This window comes from Petromyzon marinus, chromosome 20, assembly GCF_048934315.1.
Source record: "Petromyzon marinus isolate PM22_M1 ecotype Great Lakes invasive population chromosome 20, UKy_Petmar_22M1.pri1.0, whole genome shotgun sequence".
In the NCBI taxonomy this organism is placed as follows: domain Eukaryota; kingdom Metazoa; phylum Chordata; class Hyperoartia; order Petromyzontiformes; family Petromyzontidae; genus Petromyzon; species Petromyzon marinus.
In genome coordinates, this window is record NC_133686.1 from 13738981 (window position 1) to 13760707 (window position 21727).

The following is a 21727-nucleotide window of genomic DNA, read 5'->3' on the forward strand; positions in this document are numbered from 1 at the left end:
CGTGTCCCTGACATCCTTGGAGAGCTCTTTGGTCTTGGCCATGGTGGAGAGTTTGGAATCTGATTGATTGATTGCTTCTGTGGACAGGTGTCTTTTATACAGGTAACAAGCTGAGATTAGGAGCACTCCCTTCAAGAGTGTGTATAAAAGACACCTGGGAGCCAGAAATCTGATTGAGAGGGGGTCAAATACTTATTTCCCTCATTAAAATTCAAATCAATTTATAACATTTTTGACATGCGTTTTTCTGGATTTTTTTTCTGTCTCTCACTGTTCAAATAAACCTACCATTAAAATGATAGACTGATCATTTCTTTGTCAGTGGGCAAACGTACAAAATCAGCAGGGGATCAAATACTTTTTTCCCTCACTTTATGTGTGGGTGTTCAGTCAGGTGCAGTGTGTGTGCATCTACCATACTTATGAGTGCCCAGTCAGGTGCAGTGTGTGTGTGTCTCTCTCATACTTGTGAGTGTCCAGTCAGGTGCAGTGTGTGTGTCTCTCTCATACTTGTGAGTGCCCAGTCAGGTGCAGTGTGTGTGTGTCTCTCTCATACTTGTGAGTGTCCAGTCAGGTGCAGTGTGTGTGTCTCTCTCATACTTGTAAGTGTCCAGTCAGGTGCAGTGTGTGTGTGTGCCTCTCATACTTGTGAGTGCCCAGTCAGGTGCAGTGTGTGTGTGTCTCTCTCATACTTGTGAGTGTCCAGTCAGGTGCAGTGTGTGTCTCTCTCATACTTGTGAGTGTCCAGTCAGGTGCAGTGTGTGTCTCTCTCATACTTGTGAGTGTCCAGTCAGTGCAGAGTGTGCGTGTCTGTCTCTCACACGATTGAGTGTCCAGTCTGGTGCAGTGTGTCTCCCTCTCATACTTGTGAGTCCCCAGGAAGGTGTAGAGCATGTGGTCCTCGCTGGACGAGGCGGGAGCTCGCTGCATCTCCTCGCTCAGCACGTCCCCCATGGTGCACTGCAGCAGCCGTGGCACCTCCACGTTGCGCTCGCCGTCGAAGACCCCGTAGAGGGCCTCTCGAGCGTCCTCGCCGAAAGCGCCCGACGCCAGTGACGACACGCACAGCCTGGGTCCCACATGCACAGGCAGCCGATGAGCGCTCAGCTCGCTCGCGAACATCACCGCTGCTCGAGCAGAGGTTGCATCTCATCGTTATTGCTTAGCGATGTTAAATTGAACAGGTGTCAAAAAGGAGGCAGTTTTGCCTCACGTTTGCAAAACAAAAACACGCAACAGATGATTGGTACAGTAACAAACACAGGTGGTGCATCTGCCAGTCATCTCAGTCGGTTAACCCGTAACACCTGGGTCTGTCCCATGACCTCCTACCAGTGAGGCTTCCAACACTTCACGTGGCCTCAAAGTGCACTTAGCCTGTCACAAGCTCCACGGTGACTTCACCGCCACTTAGTGCATGTTGATGTATACATGTGTGAATATTTACGTGTGTGTGAATGACATTCGATTGTAAAACATCGTCTACTCAGCAGATATATGCTTGGCATCGGACATCTTCGACTGTGGGAAGTGAATGATGAAGTCTGGTCAGGTGCTCTCGTAACCAGATAGCATTGTGCACAGCCGGCTTTAATTTGCTGCAGACAAATCAGGAAAATATGCCAATCCCACAAAGCCAAAGCATAACCAACACACGTGGACACATTGTGCATACACCTGTGTGCAAGCACAGTGAATGTGATGGAGATTGTTCCATAAACAAAAAAAGTCAGAAAATTAGGAAAATTAGATAATGCCAAACCCCGCAAGGTTGTGGCTGCTGATGTTACGATGAAGACCGTGAGCATCTCACTTTTTCCTTTGCCCTAAAGTCTCGGCGCAGCCGTGGCTCCAAATTGGTGACTCTGCCGCATCTCCGGGCGGCAAGGTCGGACGGGGATCAATCTTCAGGCAGGTGATGTGGCTGAGGGGAAAACAATGCAACATCGCCATGAGCAACAGAAGGATTCATCCACGGCACCGCCTTGCCCGTCCATTGAGACGCGGCCACGCAAGCGATCCACAAAGCGTCCGGAGCACACGTACAATACCTACAGCGTCCAACGCATTAATCGACTTTTAATTACCAGGCAAAAATCAATGCTCAATTGAATTAGCAGAAGATACACGGAAGCTTTTATTTAGCCTTGTCAAGCAGTTTGAGTGTTAAGTGATCATACAAAACAGGCAAAGGCAACATTAACCAAACGCAGTTCTGAATCATGGGCTACAACCTGGGATTTTTAAAATTGAAATTATGTTCATATCAAAATGGCAACTTACATTTTCAATGTACGATTCAGGAATAAAACTCACCCTGTGAGTAGCTAATATTTTTTCACATCAAGGTCTAACAGAGCAACCTTACCTTGGATCCGCGATGATCTTATTAAATTTCTCCAGACAATGTTAAAAACTTGGAATTAATTATAACAGTTGAGCAACCTCAGTGCGATGTAATGGGCATTAGATACCCATTAGGCTAAGCAGCACAAGGTGTTGTCCGTGACATTCAATATATGTTCACGAGATTACAGCACAAAATGAGCTCTTCTTCCTCATCTGCTAACTCGTAAAGCCCGTCTCAAACCTGTACCGCAAGATAGGGATTTTCTGCAGTGTCAGTGGCTAATGTGGCTACCAGCAAGAGGTCACATGTTGTCACGGAGAAATACGCAAGACAAGAGTCAATTTTAAGTCAACGAGCAATGATGGACTTACAATTGCAGTATGCTGTCCGGATGTGTGTTAATCTACCTGGTGTAACCATTAAAGTGTTTTTCAAGCGGGCATTATTGTTAACACTCATGCCTTACAGCAAAGAGGACCTGATTTCGATTCCTAACTCGGGCGCCTTTCTGGTGTGGTGTAGAGTTTGTAAGTTCCCCCCTGTTCTGAGTGGGTTTCCTCCAGGTTCTCCGATTTCCTCCCATAACTACAATCACACTACGTAACCGGTATGTGTACACATGTTGAACTTATTTCGCACTGTACATTGCCAACTGTTCTAATCGGAGGTGCGGAGAAAAGACAACCAAACTAAATACAAAAAGTAGTTCTAAAAAGTTAGTTTTCAACCTAGATTTTTTCAATCTATCGGCCAAACATCCCAATGCTCAAAGATTACATGCAAATTACTCAATCGGGATCACACACACAGCAGCAGCAGCGTCGCTACCTCCTGCAAAAATCCTGGCAGGAACCTCCTAAAAGCAAAAAAAAAGAGAGCGATGAGACTCAGCGAGGCTCTCGTGGGTAAACGAACGTGACCATCGTTGGGGGCGCCGTGGGCGTCCAAGCAGCGCACCTGAGCATGTCGAGCGCGGCGAGGTCGAGCGCCAGCCGAGGGTTGCCCATGAGGTCGAGCTCCTGCAGCTTGGGGGGCAGGCTCTCGGGCAGCGGCACCTCTGTCAGCTCGTTGCAGCTGAGATCCACGAGCTGCGCTCGCACAAAGACCCCCCCCCCCCCCCGTATAGCCTTAATAACTGACCGTTGGGAGGCAAGTGCTGTTAGCGAGTACCTATGAAGGCCGGCACGGCACATAAGGGGGCGCGCGGTGGCAAGCACCATGCCCGACCACCTATGTCTCCCCAGTGGCGATGCTTACACACCGCACCAGATACTCATTTGAGGCTGAGCACCGATTCAGATAATCGTCACTGGCGTTAGCCGTAATTGAGAAATTAACTCGGGTTGCTGGGTTTGTAGCACTTTCCCACGAGCTGCGCTCACGCGGACAACATGTGAACATGCGCGGCGGCACATCACGCGCTCCGCCTTAAACTCTACCGACGAGACGCTATGTAAATCGTTTGGGAGCGGTATCCTTTAGTCTGGCGAGCGAGAGGAATGCCTGAGAGCAGGCGGTGGCAGACTGCCAGGGTGGATTGTGGAGGTCGTGTGTCGACTCCGCACATGCTGTTGTCATCAACAGGATGCGGTTCGCTGCTCATCTGAGCGTTGAGGCATTTCTCTGAGAATTGAGGCATAGCTCAGTAGGCCTTACCTGGTAAAATAAAAATTGTTTCATCGTTTTTATATTTTCCTGTTTACAACCCGAAGCCAGTGCTCGAAATTCCACATTCCTGTGGCCGAGAGGTGAGGGAGGGGGCAAATGTCTGTAGGACAACCACTGGTGACAAGGTGGTACTTCATTTTATCCGCCCTAGCAGAGCGGGCACCTTTATTTCGGGCAGCTGAAAGACCTCCGGGAAGACATTGATAGCGTTGGAGTGAGCACAGAGCGTGTGCAGCCTCTTGCAGCCCAGGATGGTGGTGGGCACTGTGCGCAGGCGGTTCCCGCTCAGGTTCAGCTCCTCCAGCTCCGTCAGCTTGGCCAGTTTACTGCAACAATAACCCACCACAGCGCAACGATGACGACGTACGACGGAGGCTCAACGTCACCGCGATCCTCGTCGCGTCCTTAACACAGCTGCAAGGGCCCACCAAGCCTAAAGGCCTAAAAACGTCCAGTGCCCAGCATCGAACAGCGCTATCCACGTCGGAGTGGGCGGTTTAAGACGTCTCTTTTAATTGACCGGAGTTATTCTAAGAGCTTGAGAAGAGAGACATTGGCAAGGAATGACAAAGTGTAGCGGTTGGAGGTGCTAATCATAATAAGGCATGGAAGCTCTCAACAATTTTAACATGGCAAGGTATCTTATCTATAAAAAGGCATTTTTTGTCTGTCTATCCGTCTGTCTGCGTACGCGCGCTTGCGAAGGATTTGGCTCGCAAACGTTGGGGTTTACGTAAAAAAAAAATTGCCGGGTACCACGCCGTAAGCCCCGTGCTTGGCATAGGCTATTCCTTTTCCACATCCGCCGCCTTTAAATTTGTTAAAATTGCGTTTTTGTGCGATTTCTCTTTATTTATTTATTTCCCCGCCCAAGCTGCCCGGGGGTTGCCCCTGGCAACGCACGCGCGTCATCGGTGGAGGGTGGGGGGGGATTTCTCATTCGTGTTCAAAATAAATACACGCAACGCTGAGGTTAATTAATCAAAATGTCATGTCCTCTGCTCTCCTCCCCCCCCACCGCAATGTGTGCACTTACTACTATAGGGTCGGTAGACACTAATATTAAAGCGCTTATAAAGTATTATTGTAGCGCGAGCGGGGGGATGGTGGGCGGGGGTAGCGGTTCAGCCCCCAGGCACGGCCGGCTGGGCAATATAGGCGAGGCCTGGGGCTCTGCACGAGACTACGCCTCACCACGGCACTGTCAGGTGAGTATTGTGCTATAGAGTCGATATATACTGCTATAGAGTCAGCATGTACTACTGTAGTGATACCAGGTACCACCACAGTCAGTATGCACTGCTGTAATGAAACCAGTTACCACTACAGTATGCACTGCTCTAACCATAGCAGGTGCCACCACAGTCAGTATCCACTGCTGTAATCATAGCAGGTACCACAGTCAGTATGCACTGCTGTAGTGATTGCAGGTACCACCAGTCGGTATGCACTACTGTAGTGAAAGCAGGAATCACCAGTCAGTATGCACTGCTGTGGTGAAAGCAGGTACCACCACAGTCGGTATGCACTGCTGTAGTGAAAGCAGGCACCACCACAGTCGGTATGCACTGCTTTGGTGATAGCAGGTACCACCACAGTCAGTATGCACTGCTGCAGTGATAGCAGGTGCCACCACAGTCAGTAGGTACTGCTGTAGTGATAGCAGGAACCATCACAGTCGGTATGCACTGCTGTAGTCATTGCAGGATACCACCACAGTCAGTATGCACTGCTGTAGTCATAGTAGGTACCACCACAGTCGAGTTGGGAGATACTGCTATCGAGTTGGGAGATACTGCTATATAGAGTTAGTAGATACTAAAACAGTCAGTACATACCACTACAGTCAGTAGATACTACTACGGTCAGTAGCTACTAGAGTCAGTAGATACTACTATACAGTTAGTAGTTACTACTATAGAGACGGTAGATACTACTGTAGTTCCAGAAGATACTACTACGGTTAATCATTACTGCTACAGTCAGTAGATACTACAAAACAGTCAGTAGCTACTACTAACTCAGTAGATACTACTGTACAGTCATTAGATACAACTACAGAGTCAATAGATACTACTCACTCTGTTGTATGTAGGGTGTGTAGGTATAAATACCTATGCGGGGGTAAAGATATTTTTGGAGGCGAGGGTTGACAATTTTTGGAAATCGTTTAGATCAATTATTTACCCCCCCATTTTCTTTAACTTTTTGGACTTGTGCAAGCCTCTTATAATTTTGTTGGTGGAGAAATGAAATAGCCAAACGGCCCACCGGGCTTTCACAATACCTTAGTATCTGTGTATGTATACGTAAGGTTTTTAAGAGAAGGTTTGAAATAAATTTTTCGCCCGGGCAACGTCGGGGTACTTCCCACTAGCCTACTTTTCAATATTTTTCCGTACTCTTGAGGCATAACCAGCCACGTAATATCACTTGCTGCGCAGGGGCAAACCAATAATTATACTCATTGCTATTACGTCTTCATTCTATCATATTTACACTTGCCCCCTCAGTACGGGGGTTGAGCAGTGACGTTATGTCAATGACGTTTGATTGGTGCGCATCTGCTCATAGTCACAGGTAGGTTAGGTTTATTTTGTATTCGTTGATTTTCATTTATTTGCCGCTCTTGCTCGCGGCAAATGTTTGCACCAAAATGGCGGAACACCCTCGTGGTCGCTCCCAATTACTTATTATACACGCCTGCGTTTCCCCTCTCCCTTGCTTCTTTCGCTAAAGTCACGTACATAGAAGACTATTATTAACAAACTTATTTAGTCTATATAAAAGTTAGAGTGTGCGTGTGCACGTCCATGTGTGCGTGTGCACGTCCATATATGTATGTGCGTTGTGTCTGTGCGAGCCTGTGCGTGTGTGCGAGTCAATGTGTGTGTGTGTGCGTCAATGTGTGTGCGAGTCAATGTATGTGTGTGCGAGTCAATGTATGTGTGTGACAGTCGCTGTGCTTGTTTGTGTACGTCCGTGTGTGTGCGGTGTGTTTAAGTCCATGTGTGTGTGTTAGTCCATATGTGTGTGTAAGTCCATATGTGTGTGCGCAGTTCCAGTGCGTGAGTCTTTGTATGTGTGTGTGAAAGTCGATGTGTGTGTCTTTTTCGCTGGGGCAACGCCAGGTACTTCCCGCTAGTATAATAATAGAATACAAAGGCTGATTATAATCAACCTTCCTATTTCATTAATTTATTTGTAAATCAATGTGCAAATGAAAGCAAACAATGGCCTACTCGTATTAATGACATCAGCTTGTTTAACATGCATTTAACAGCAGATGAAGAGGTTGCACAATTCTGCGTGACTTTATCATGGAACAGACACATGAATCAAATCAACAACCTCCCTAATCCCGGTTTTGCAAAGACTTCCAACCCGTGCAGTGTGTGCGGGAAGAAAAGGGGGAAAAAAAAGCACTGGGAGGCTTTTAAGAGGAGTTCCAGTCATGTCACCTCAGTGCCCGGTTCCACACCACTGCAAGCACTGCCCCTCACAACTGTCGCAAAGCGAATGACTCAATCGTGTAAAGAGAACAACTACCTTAGGGACAAGGAATTATCAGGTTACCAAAGGAGCACGCAGGCAACGTCATCCCTCTGCAGTGCTTCCCAAATCCTCGCGGAGCCGCGCGCCGTCATCTCTCGATGAACGACCACTGATCCAACGTGCGCCAATAACAGATGTTTCCAAATTAAAACTACTCGTTACAAACCGATGCCAGCAATCAGCATATTGAGCCAATAGCCAGCAGCTGTGTTAATTCGTGATGAATACTATTTCAATCAGTTGCAGTGGCCAGAAAAATTAAGTGGTGTTTGTGGGAGAATAAAAAAATCAGTTCTGCAGACCACTTCCCACGGCTTTTGCAGACCAGAGATTGGGGACCACTGCTCTATTGCGTCTTAATCAAGAGTTCATATCATGCACAGTAATGAATGGCATCTCTGCAGAGTAGTGTGGTGGAACTGGTTTCTGTAGCAAAGGAGGACAATTCCCATGAGCACGGGCAGGAAGATGGGCAGTGGACAAGGGCGACGTTGGCTAAGAGAGGAGCTGTCATCGGATTGTGATGAACGATAGTTAGGCCACTGCAGGCTACCAGGTGCGAATGGGGAAAGAACGTGAGGGGCAGGCAGTGACGAGGAGACACAGAGAGAGTGAGCGGGAGGGGGGGAGCGGCTCTCAGCAAGGCAGACGAGGCAAACCGCGCTGGACATGTCCACCCCGCTAGTTCGTCGCCCACCGCCACAGACCTCCCGGCTGTGCAGCGAAGGTGCGCGTGTGAGCTCACCTTGCAGGGAATGTGGTGAGCAGGTTGTAGGTCAGGTGTAGGACACGCAAGTGCTGGTGCCCGGTCAGATGAGGGACACACTTGTCCACCAGCTGGTTGTTGGCAAGGTAGAGCTCCTGCAGCGTGCTCACGCTCTCCCCCTCGCCTAGCACTGACGGCGGCAGCGACTCCAGGCGGTTGGCCGACGCGTTCAGAGAGCGTAGGCTGCGAACCGCCAAGCGATCGAATGAAAAGGTTTCACGAGATTTTTCAACATGAAATAAACAATAAACGTTTTTTTTTATATTACCAGGTAAGGCCCGCAGAGCTATGTAGCTAAGTAGCTCTTTTTCAGATGCGACCGGGCAACAAATGATAGCTCAATGAAGTGGCTTATTGCGTGGAAATTTATAGCAGCCAAATACTGATGCTGATTCTAAATGTGGAGGGAAAAAGCGGAGGACCCAAAAAAAAATCCACGCGACAATGGGGAGAGAGAGACATGGAAACTCCAAATATACAGGCGTCAGGGTCAGGATCGAACCCAAGACCTCTGGTATACGAGGCGAGGTGGTTAACATCTCACCACTGCATGGCTGTAAAGTGTTCTTGTGTGCATATAACACATACTGGTGGCAGTGCATCCGACGAATAGGGTGATGTGAGATCTGACACTCGGCTTACCCCTACCACTCACCAAACCACAAAACACTCACCGGTCATCAGCCTCACCAATCATCAGGACCAGTCACCATTCACCAGACACTCGGTAACCTCACCCCCTCCTTGTTAATATTGCAAAGAAGCATTTTGTTCCTATGGCTGAACAATGCTATGGGCCTGCAGGTTGAGCATCATTATAACCTTCATCATTTTAACCTTCTGTGCTCGCAATATGAAAACTGACCATCAGCAATCACCTGGCCATCATCCGGTGTTGCATAATTTTGTAAAAAGCACATGCGATGCCAAAGCTTTTATTTTAAGCACCACGAATTGTGATTCGCATGTAGTGACTTTTTATGTATGGATCAAAAGGTCGTTCCCTAAGTCAACTTAAACGTCAAAGATCTCTAAATTTTCGCATTCAGAATGAGCCCTAACTAGGCCGTGCAATGAAACAGTCCCATGGAGACGTTGCCAAGGCTATATGCATCCTCCTCCTGTGCCTCTCCACTGCGTGCTAGCCCAGCCCTTTCATTCGCTGACCCTGCCCATTCCTCAACATCCTCTGACACCAAGGTCACTTTTTGACCTCGCGTAAAGGTCATGGATAGTGCATTGCATCATCTTCAAGAGCTTAGCCTTTTCATTCACTGGCCCCCATAGGGTGAACAAATATCCCCCGTATAGCCTCAACAGACTTTTGGGGTAAGTGCTGTTAGTAAAGACCTATGAAGGACGGCACGGCACACGAGGGGGGGGTTGACAGCACCACGCAGGGCTACCTTTGTCTCCTTCACTTCACACAATCACATACCATCTCACTTCCGTTTCCTCACTGGAAACCTGGCAGCGTGGGAAAGGGAACCGTTCTGAGAAGTTCCGGTATGGCATAACATCAAAAACTTGATTTGAAAGAGCGAATGGACCTATGAGAGCCTGGTAAATTTTATAGAGAGAAATAGGCAGTTTGAGAAAACATTTTTTTTTTTAAATGTAATGCAATGCAACACAGAGTCGGCCAACACACAGTTAACGCATAGCCTGGCTGATTACGATCTCCAAAGATTGCTAAAAATAGAAATTAAGTGTGAAATCAGACAAACAAAGACACACAGAGAGATGTGATTTAAGGCCTAGACACAGAGGCATTTGGTCTCTGTGTGTCTATGTTGTGTGTCTCTCTCTGTGTGTCTCTGTGTTGTCTCTCTCTGCTTGTGTGTCTGTGTCTCCGTGTCTGTGTTTTGTCTCTCTCTCAAATTTAGTTCTACCTGATGACGGTTGCTTGTGTTGCAATCAAAACGTCTTATTCTATTATTTAATTTGTTTTCTTTTTACGTGACTTTACCAAAAGAACCAAAGAATAACATCATAAATCGGGTCCATTTCCACCATTGGATCATGATAACAAATATAAACGCTCGCGACATGCACGCCCCCATGCACATGCGTGTGTGCATGCGTACGTGCGTGGGAGCGGTAGTGTCGCGGTTAGTGCGCTGCGCTATGAACCTGGCGACCCGGGTTCGATTCCCGCTCACGGCCAACACCAGTGACGATTATCTGAACCGGGCCTCCCCTAGGTCGACTCAGCCTCAAACGAGTACCTGGTGCGGTGTAAACATTGTCACAAGGGAAACAAAGGCGGCCGGGCGTGGTGTTGGCCACCCACCCCTTCGTGTGCCGTGCCAGCCTTCATAGGTGCTCGCTAACAGCACTTGCCCCTACAGTCTGTTAGGGCTAAATTGGGGATCTTTGTGCGTGAAGAGTGCACCTGGGCGCCTTGAGGAAGAGCGCCGTGGGCAGCTCCGTGAGCAGGTTGTGCTGCACGTCCAGTGTCTCCGTGTGCACTCTCTCCAGCCGCTCAGGCAGCCGACGCAGTTGGTTGTGGCCAGCAAGGAGTCTCTTCAAGCCCTCAGCACACATCAGCCTGGCGTGGGCAAAGGGCAGTTATCAATCTGGGCGGGTGGGCGTGCGTGCGTAGTAAATTAGTTATTATACAAGATCCCTTATATAAAGGTGTCAGTTTTTGTGCCAGCTAAAAGAGAAAAAACCTATTACTATATCTTGTTACTGGCAAAGGAGGTCTCATAATGTAAAGGCTCACCCCGAGCTCTCAATACTCTGATAGTGCGCTGTTTTTTGAGTTGTACACCTTATGATGTCATCTGGTCCAACACCAGTGGAGACTAGGCTCTAAGAAAAGCCGCCTCGGGTGTGGACCAATCAAATTCAAGGACAGTGCATATCATTATCAGAGTTGTTTCTTTTTGTTTGCACTTTTGACTGCTTGTGTTGTGGTTATTGCAAACATGATCCCTTGTATAAAGGTGTCAGTTTTTGTGCCAGCTAAAAGGGTAAAAACCAATTACTAGTTATTTAATTCCGTACGAAGACGTCTACTTGAGTATGGCAAACAAATGGCAACACAATTTGTAAATAAAGCAAATGGCATCTCATCCACCATCCTCATATTAACGAATCCTGTTATTCTGTGGGGGGTCTGCATATCTATAACCCTTCCCAATATGCGTGGATTTTCAACAATTTCCAAGATGATCGACGGTGCAAGAAACGCCAATGGGGTAAACGATGAGTTTTGTTGTTCTGCGGTGCAGAGCACCCATGACTTCGCAATGAGATGAACGTGTTACTTCTACCGCGCATTGTGAGAAAATCCCCTGGCACTAACCAGGTGAGCAATGCACAACGGCGGCTCTAGCAAGCGTGGAGGCACTTCAACTAGTCATGTTCCTCGGTTGTGTCCCTTATGACTCACATCGAGGCAATGCTGACCACACGATACTAAACTAAACAATTTTTATTTTACCAGACAAGGCCCAAGGAGCTATATAGCTCTTTTTCAGAAGTGACGTGGCCACAAATGATAGCTCAACGAAGTGGCTTATCGTGTGGAAATGTAGAGCAGCCAAATACTCTAAAACGCATGTTTCTAAATATGGAGGAAAAACCGGAGGACCCCCGAGAAAAATCCACGCGACCAGGGGGGAAAACATGCATATTCCAAATATACAAGTGTCAGGGTCGGGATCGAACCCACGACCTCCTGCATACCAGGCGAGGTAGTTAACATCTTGCCACCATGGCAAAATGTGTGCCACTCGCCAAACTCGTAGCACCTTAGAGAACTGTTTAGAGTTTTACGTCGCTCTATACCACTTTCAAGCGATCACTGATCAAACACAATATAAAATAAAAAGTCTGCATGTATTTATACCTGATCGGTAATTCGCTGATTTCATTGTGGCTGATATTGAGAATTTCCAGGCTGGTTGCATCAGGAATCCATTCGGGAACGCTCTCCAACTTATTCCTGTAAACGGGCATCAATATATACACACACACACTGCAGGTAAACGCAACAGCAGGGAATGACTGGAGGTGCAACATTTCAGCTTAATACAAAACGTCTCCCGAACCATCGCACTGTCTGTGCAGGAGAGTGCAGATGCATACCTCGATATGTCAGCGTACGTGAGCTGTACAGGCGCAGGGTGTATGCTGACTGTGGAGAGCACTGGAAGGGAAAGGAACACACGTTCACTACTTTAATCCTGCCCACGACATTCTACTGTCGTACAAGGGTTCCCTTACAGCAATGTGGCGATAACAAATTGCTTCATAGGTGGCTCCATGTGTGTGTATGCATTTTTTACTTATTTCGCGCCGTATGTAGCCAACCGTGCCAATCGGAGGTGCGGGAGAAGGACAAACTAAATAAAAAAACTGTTAAAAAGAAATGAGTTTCCAATTTAGATTTAAAAGTGCATAGCACCCAGTGGCTTCCTAATATCAGAAGGAAGAGCGTTCCAGACGGCCACAGAAGTGCATCTGAAAGCACGCAATGCAGTGATCGTCTTTGTTCGATGGCTAGCCAATAGCCGTTGTGAGGATGACCGGAGTTTGCATGGTGATTTATGCTCCTTGACGAGATAAGCAAGATATTATGGTCCATGTCTGCATGATAGACATTCCACTCAGAGCGAATGCAGGATATTCTGAAGGCAAGCGGTGGCGGAAACCGTTAGGGTTCACTGAACATCCACATTACAGTGCATTCTGGCAGGGTACCAGCCCATTTTTCACTAAGCAGCTTAAGCTGATTAGTGAAGCTGAACACACAACGATATTTTAATAGTTATTACTGTATCTACAACTGAAAAGTGTGGGCCTGTAAAGTGTGTATAGAAGAGAATCACTAAAGGCCATGTGTGGATGGGTTCAGTATTTCTCAGTGCTTGCTCCCTGCACATATCCCCCATGTCCCCCTACGTCCTCCCACGCTTCTCTGATATCCCCTCCACTGGCCACCGCGATGCTTAACTCGCACGCAAGGAGGGGCTCTACAACTGAGCCCCTTAATGTTGCCATCAGATCTTCAAATCCCAGTCCTCACACCACCCCCCACCACCCACCCCCCCCTTTTTGTCTTTGGCTCCAGTTCCAGTACAATACTTACAATAGCTTACCAAAGTAGAGCTACTCGACGCAAGTCTTATTAGTATTAAGCTTTGTTTACCCAGCCTCGATGAGTCTCAAGACTCTCGTTCACGAGGGTCCTGCCGTGTATTTTTCCGCAGTAGGTTGCGATATAGCTCTGTGTAATCCCAATTTAGCAACGTGCATGTCATTTTTCAGCATTTGGATGTTCGCTCAACGGCAATTACATTGGATCATTTTTTTCAGCTATCGGAGGAAGCAGGAAACTGGGAGGAAACCCACGCAGAAAAGGGGGAGACGAGGTGCCCCAAAGTTGGGAATCGAACCCAGGCCCGTCTGGCTGGGAGGTGCCAGCGCTACCACTGCGCCAACACCCTGTTGTCCAGACTCTTTCAGGAAAGACCCTGCTTGAGAAGTTTCTCCAATCCTATACTGAATATCTCAATTCGACGTGTAAAATTATTTTAAAATATATACGTAAATGACTGTAAAAACAGTTACATTTTAATCAGTTTTCTTTAGTGGCAGGCTAAATATGAACATAAAATGTATATCTTGCTGAAGCAGATAAGGAGAGAGGTTAAAATGATGAAAATAAAAGTTGATACATTGGTGGTAACATATAAATTCCATAACTATTGGCCACTGTGTTATTGGTGCATTAAGAAAATGGTATTTGCTCCAGACATGTCAACGTGTGAAACGATTGGTCTAATGCGATTAGTATTTTAGAAGTGACGCACCATGACCCCCCCACAAGACGTGAAATCCCTCCAACTAACTCCAACAAGCTGCCAGTGCAGGTCTATGTGTTAGGAGATTTGCTTCGATAGAGAACAGTGCACACGGACTGACGCACAGAATGTTCTCGTTCCCACATGCTCGTGTTCTAACATGCGCACTGCTCGTGACAGTATGTCTACATAACAATCATTTTTATAAAAGCATTTTCAAAATGTAATTGCCAATTTGGCCTCAAAGTTACACACTTCTGAGCATTGGCATTACATCTCCGTGGTAAGATTTGAAGTTATTTAGTTTAGGGGTTTTGTAATTTTTATGAAAGAATAAGAATTTCCCTACAATAGCCAGGTGGACACATTTCGCAGGCATATCAACTTGATATTTACATACCAGAATATTGGGTTAGGCCATGTAATAATCTGACCAATTCCAGGTGGTTGAGAAGCTCCACCACCTGACATAGCCGAACACATTGTCACGTGGTGTACGAGCGTGTAACGTGCCGAAGATGATTGTTTTGGCTCACTCCCCGGTGAGCCGAAGAACAATTCTCACAACCAAGTTGATCAGCAAAGATAGACGCGACGTTTTGTTTGACATGTCGTCAAAAAACATCGAAAGGACACGATCCAGGAAGTCAGAATGACAATCCAGCAAGTTATAACATTCTGCCTTCCCGGATTAGGTCTAAACTGCACAGATTTGATCAGATGATTCCACGGCCTAACCCCAAAATCCATTACAAATCAAGACACCGGCGACAAAAGCGTATTATTAAGTCAGGTGAGTGTCGACATGTCTGGAGCTCCCTTAGCCCGCTGAGGGCGGCTGTCAGAGCGTGCGGCGGGGTGGAAGGACTCACGGTTGTGCGCGGCGCCGAGCGTCTTGAGCGCGTGGCCCGCGGCCCGCAGCGCCGTCAGTTCGTTGCGGTCGCAGCGCAGCGTCTCCAGGCAGGCGAGCGACGTCGCGTCCAGCTCACCCCTCAGCTCGCAGTCGCGCACATCCAGGTGGGTCACGTGACCCAGCACTGCGGGGTCCCCCGCCACCAGCCGCCTCAGGGTGTTCAGCCTGCACGGGAGGGCCAAGAGCACGGAGACGATGAGGCACCCCGCCCCACACCGCGACCACCGACACCGAACAAGCTCACAGATCCCGAGTCTCTTCGTGGCTTCATCACTTAGGTTTGCTTCAGCAAAACACCTGGCCCTCACTCCCCTTCCAAAGTGGCTTTGTGGTCCAGTTCAACAACATACAAACAACTCGATTCTCTAAACCTTTGTCACACCCTCCTGCACCATACCACATGAAGACTTCTACCACCTTTGCATCAATTGACATTGGCTCCTCCTGATGACCCCTGTGATTCTAGATGTGGGGGTATATGTCTATCCTCCACCATCAAATTCAGTACATAGATAAATTGACAGAAGCAACCTGGCCACAAAAGAGAGCTTGCCATGTGGAAATTTATAGCAGCCAAATACTCTCAATGCATGTTTCTAAATGTGGAGGGGAAAACCGGAGCAAAATCCACGCAACTATGGGGAGAACAGGCGTTAAGGTCGGGATTGAACCCACGCCCTCCTGTATACCAAGCGAGAGAGTTAACATCTCGCCACCGCGGTACCCCTAATGGTTAATAGCGCCGTCGCGCCACCTCCACTGCTCCCCCGTTCCACACGTCGCTCCCTTGACGCCCTCATTAATTAATTGCTATCATTTACAGTTAATTACACCAAGCGTGGCTTCAAGCAGTTCCCATTGGAATCTCAGTGATAGCGTAAACCAGGCTCCTTGTTAAATCCTTCAAGCATGCACATTTTAGTTACTAAATCACTTAGGGTAATTTTAGCGATGTAATAAGAGCAATTAAAACAAAAAAGATTCCGCCACGAAATCACACAGCACTAGTCGGTTCTGCATGCAGAATATTCGGTGTACAATTACATTTCTTTGCAAAAGTGGAGTTCAAGGGACATTCCATAGAATTAGATGCAACGTCCCTTTGATGGTGTGGGCTCAAGTTTACATTCGTTTGTGAGGCATCACTGGAGACTATAATAAGCTCATGTTTTAGCTGTTCCCTCCGTGAAACAGATAAACTTCTACTAATTTAAACACAAAATTTGTTGATTTTTTGTTGATTATGGTTACAGCTCAATCGAGTAATGGTTACGAGTACGTAAATGTGAACATTGGATTAGAGTTACAAGCATTAGCAGTATTAAGAATTTACGCATTAATGTCCCTCCTGTGACGACCCTCAGGGCGGTAATATCTCAGGTGAAGCACGCCTCTGGCTCGGCCTTGAACTCGACTCAGCTCAAGCTCCAGCAGCTCAGTTGCTTCCAGAAACGCTCGAGTGGCTCAGCCGTGGCCTAGCGCTCAAGGCTCAGCTCACGGATATCATCAGCGTGGCTGGGACCCTGCTCAGAGCCATTTGAAGTTAAGAGCATGGCTTTGAGCTGGCTCACTGGAGCCAAGGCTGAGGTGAGCTGTGACTAATAAAACGGGTCTAAGACTGTTGGTTGATTCAGAAGTAAATGTAATAAGGTTCCATTTCAGCCAGGGTTTGGTGCTGATCACTTGACCTTTTGGGACTTTTGAGTCTGTGCGCAGCAAATAAGTTTAGAAGAAAAAAAAAACCCAAAATCAAACGCACCTGAGATCAACGAGCTTTACATGTCTGAGGTCAGACAAGGACCCCATCTCGAAGATGTCCATGCGGTTGCCTGCCAAGCAGACCCTCTCGAGGGCCAGCAAACCCTGGCAGATGGGTGGCATTCTCTCAAAGAAGTTGAAGGAAAGGCCCAGGTAGACGAGGCTCTGGAGATTCCTCAGCTCTTCAGGGAGAGTTGAGAGCGCATTGCAATCCAGCACCAAGCTCTGCAGACTACACACACACAAAAGCGCACGGAAGTTAACAGGACTCGTATACAAGCGGCACAATGCCCTGTTGGGCGTACATGTGGCGACAAGGTGGTTCTCCAATTTCCTTCTACAGCTAAAAAAAAACACACAACATAATTGGTATTGGCCAAACATCTCAATTCTAAAACATTCACCTGCAAAATTAATTCAATTGGGATTATGCACAGGGCAACATCATCCCCTGCTGAGAAAACTTGTCAGGACCCTCTTGAGAAAAGAGTCTTGAGACTCGGTGAGACTTTTCTGGGAAAACGAGCTTAATATTCTTTGGTTCTTTTGGTAAAGTCACGTGGAGTTATATTTACGTGAATTTACCGAAAGAACCAAAGAATATAAATTCCTGCAGTCACGAAAGTTAAGTCAAAATTTAACGAGATTAATTATAATAAAAGTTCGGTGGTCTCATTTAATTAAATTGCCATATTCGTTAAACGTGGTTTCACATTTGTTTTATTGGGAACAGTGTGATTTTTCCTTGTGCCATATAGAGTGTAAAGCACTTTAATGAAAGGCGATTTAATACGTTGCGCGATTCTCGTCTCATTTTATGTTTGTGTGCAATTTGCTGATCAAGCTTGTAGTCATATTGAGCAAGGGTCTTGAGACTCGGTGAGAGTTTCCTGGATCAACAAGCGTGACTAGAAATAATAATAATTACCCATGGGGCACCACGGTAGCAAGATGTTAACTCCCTCGCCTGGTATGCAGGAGGTCGTGGGTTCCATCCCAACCCTGATGCTTGTTGTATATTTGGTGGTCACGTGGACTTTTCTCCGGGTGCTCTGGCTTTTCCCTCCACATTTTAAAACATGCGTTTAGAGTGTTTGGCTACATTAAATTTCCTTATAAAGCACTTTATTGGACGATAATTTGTGGCCGGGTCGCTTCTGAGAAAGAGCTATAGAGCTTAGTGGGGACTTACCTGATAAAATACAAAGTTAAAGTAAAAAAGAACTGCTTTGGTACCTGTTCATGTTGCCAATGGCTGCGGGGAGGTTTGGCAAACCATTGCAGGAGAGGTTGAGCTCGGTGAGCGTGGGGATGTGGCACAGCATCTCTGGGAACACTCCCAGGCTGTTGTGAGACAAGTTGAGGCTCCGCAGCTGAGAAAACCTGCGGAGGCATCGCGTTCATAAATGTTGACGCACTGCGAGCAGACAATGTTCACGTGACAAACCTTACTCACTAGCTGTGTCGGATGGCAGTGGGTTAACGACACATTAATAATTAAGTGACCTAACACAAAAAATACTTTTATTGGGAATAATATTGGTTGGGAAAGCCTACATGTCAAACTGACAATCCACTTGCATTGGTAATGTTACACGTGCTTTGATTAAGATTTCAAATTAACACGCACTTCATGACTATGTGCACCTAGTAAACATCTATTTCATATATATTCACTTTCAATTAACCTAGTTTTATACCTTTTCCACTATTCAGTAATGAGGCATCAGTGTGAACATTGCCAATGTTTTGGCCTTCGTAGAAATATCAGCTAAAACGAAGGTCCATCATCAAGGCGTAATCCTTCATATGTTCATTTTCGACAATAGAACCCTCTGGATGACCACAACAGAAACGTACAATGTGTTACGACACAACACCCAATCCACAAATATGAAGCAGACATGACGGCGATAACCTTCCGCTACTCCTGATGCAGTTTGTTTGACATGACTACCTGAATGTGAGATTGTAGTCGTTGCACTGCATCTACATCAGCAGCCGTACGACAGAAGAAGTAGTAGAACCCTACTGGTAGTGGAAGCAACGTTCACGGCAACGTATCCAACCGACACTGATGAAAATGCACACCCTTAAAGTGAAGTTAGAGACTGCTCTATGCCAACATACAACAAGTGAGTTTCCAGAGCTTTCTGAAGGAAGTCAAAGCCAGGCCGCAGGTGCTCAACGTACACAAGGCCGAGAAAAACGCGCGATGAGAAAAAAGGGAGATGCTCTTAAGCAGGACCAGAGAAAATGTAGCTCTGCCTGGAAGGATAAAACATTTTTTACAGAGTTAATAAATAAACCCATCTGTTCGATTTACCAGAAATCTTCGGCAATTATTAAACGGAGCAATCTGGAAAGGCATTTTACAACAACGCACAGCGATTATACAGTACGTTTATTTTCCGGTGGGATCTTCCATTAGAAAAGAACACGGAAAGAAACTGAAAGCAACCCTGAATTGCCAGGAGCAGTTGTTGACTCAAGCAACTGAGCAAGAATCTGTAGTGATTGCTGCATATTTTCGAATTGTATGGATTTTACTGAAACATCCGAAGGCTTTGAGCGACACAGGAATTGTAAAGGAGTGCTTCATTGAATCAATTAAAATTCTGTTCGCTAACTTTACAAACAAAATACTCAAAGAGATCAGTCCCTCAGACACAACAGCTACAAAGTGACAATGCGAGGTTTTTGGTTTCCCAAGCTCCAATGAATAAGGATAAGTAAAACACGCATTTATTTCACGCATGGGGATAGCTATATGTGGCCCGACAAGATCAATTTTAGATTTAAAGCTTTCGTGACTGCTAGGATCCATACTCTTTGGTCCTATTGGGTAAAGTCACGTAGGTGAAAATAAAATAACAAAAAATCACGACGTTTCGGCCACAACACAAGCGGCCTTCATCAGGTGAAGGGACGAGACTGTCTGGAGGACAGCGCTGTCCTATTTACCCAATAGAACCAAAGAGTACCGACAAGATCAGATTCTGCTGTGGCGGTGGCCCTCTGCAATATTTTAGCGGAGGACACTGCCTCGCACTCTGCTTCTTCACTATGAAGTCTAAATATACAACAGAGACAGCAGCTGCATACACCACATATCATACAGAGCAGGGTGGTGGTGCATTATAACAGCACAACGCTTCCCCCAGTTATACCTCTCAGTCAAATAACCTGTTTCCTCAATGCTGTAAAATGCTGACGGCTGTTTTGCTGTAATAAGGGTGTGATACCTTCAATGTGGTGCCCATCCGGGTTGCTTGGATGAAGGGCACATTGTAATGCATTGCTTAATGCCATCAAACCCTCTCCACAACGAAGAGCACCACAAAGTATTGAAAAGGATTAAAAAATTATTTTGATGGTGGTTACCCATAACAATGAGCCATTATTTGACTTGAATTATCTGGCATTACCACCTGACCAGGCTGCAATCAATTAACAATGTCCTCATCGATTTGGCGGAATCGGAATAAATCAGGCACAGCACTCTTTGCACCTGCTTGCATTGGCAACGCTGTTCCTCATACAACTGCTCCCATGAGCAAGGCGGAGATTGGGTTTCGGCATTTTGCCCATTGAAAGGACAACTTGGTTATCCCAGTAAAAAAAACCCCATTGATTTTGTTGCCTTTTACAACCACTGCCGGTTTCAACTCGAACGTTTAAAGCGCCACCGCCTTCGCGGTTTATTTTCAGTCAGGAAATCAGCGCGAGGCTCTCGTAGCGTTTCCCATTTCGTCCCATTAGCGCCGTGACAAGAGGCCGTGCGTCACCACCATATCAGTGGAGCTCCTGTGGCGCCACGATGGCAAGATGTTAACTACCTTCCCTGGTATACAGGAGGTCGTGGGTTCGATCCTGAGCCTGACGCTTTGCTGGAGATTGCGTCTCTCTCCCCATGGTCGCGTTCATTTTTCTCCGGGTCTTCCGGTTTTTCCCTCCAAATTTAGTATTTGGCTGCTATAAATGTATACCTGATAAGCATCTTCATTTAATTATCATTTGTGGCCAGGTTGCTTATGAATAAAAGCTATATAGCTCAGTGGGCCTTACCTGCTAAAATAAAAAGTTTAGTTTGATAGATGTAATCGTTGCGTGTTTAACTAATTGTGTCACAAGAGGAATGTGCTTCATCTTTGTCCAATCTTCCCTGCTTCTCCAAACGTATAGATCCACTACTGTATGTACACAACACAGTGCACTGCTCCCTCGGGGTTTTTTGTATTCACCTTTGCTCCTTCATGTAAATAGTGCAAATTCATCAAAGGCCTATTTTTTTAAAGAAAATGTCATGCATTTATCCATGAAACCATTAACGAGCAGCAGACCTCTTACTCAGGGGTCCTGCATTGCCAGGGTTAAGCCAGCTATTGGTGTGGAAGAAAACTGAAATATCCAGAGAAAGGCTTCACATACACACCAGGATAACACTAAATGGTAGGCAACACCATCACATGAAGAAACTGGAAGAATCTCGAATTTTAAAAATGCCAAGGAAACAAATCAATCGTAGCAGATTTAATGTTCACTATGCTGCATGCAATCGGTACTAATTAAATACACAGTACGCAACAAGTAGACTTGGGGCAAAAACATCTGCCTGCAGAACGAGTGTTATTGCACAGTAAACTTTCCCCAAATTCCCATTGATCAATAAGGCAGGGCTCCTATGAAATGGTGGCCATACATCAGTGAGGTACATTTCATATTCCCACGGCAGCGGCCAGTATCTTCGTCGGATAACCGATGTTGTCCTCCCGCACAGCGGTGGTAATTTCGTTGGTGCCGGGGAGGGTGGCGAGCTGGGATTTGAACGCTAACATCATTATTCTAAGTCAAGCCCCAAACCACTTGGCTACCTGGACAGACACAAATGACTCCAGGGC

The 21727-nt window shown here is 46.6% G+C and overlaps 1 protein-coding gene across 2 annotated transcripts in view; it reads right to left on the bottom strand.

Moving 5' to 3' along the window:
• The window catches only part of LOC116944074 (PH domain leucine-rich repeat-containing protein phosphatase 2-like), a 93911-nt gene that overhangs the window by 15688 nt on the left and 56496 nt on the right, over window positions 1-21727 (bottom strand). For both annotated transcript variants that reach the window (XM_032957485.2, XM_032957484.2), the window contains exons 5-15: window positions 18063-18209; window positions 16828-17058; window positions 15028-15233; window positions 12438-12498; window positions 12199-12294; window positions 10735-10890; window positions 8319-8522; window positions 4182-4344; window positions 3308-3438; window positions 1814-1924; window positions 866-1069 (exon numbers count right to left, since the gene is read on the bottom strand). In XM_032957485.2, coding sequence (XP_032813376.2) covers window positions 866-1069; window positions 1814-1924; window positions 3308-3438; window positions 4182-4344; window positions 8319-8522; window positions 10735-10890; window positions 12199-12294; window positions 12438-12498; window positions 15028-15233; window positions 16828-17058; window positions 18063-18209 — 1710 coding nt within the window. The remainder of the gene's footprint in view (window positions 1-865; window positions 1070-1813; window positions 1925-3307; window positions 3439-4181; window positions 4345-8318; window positions 8523-10734; window positions 10891-12198; window positions 12295-12437; window positions 12499-15027; window positions 15234-16827; window positions 17059-18062; window positions 18210-21727) is intronic.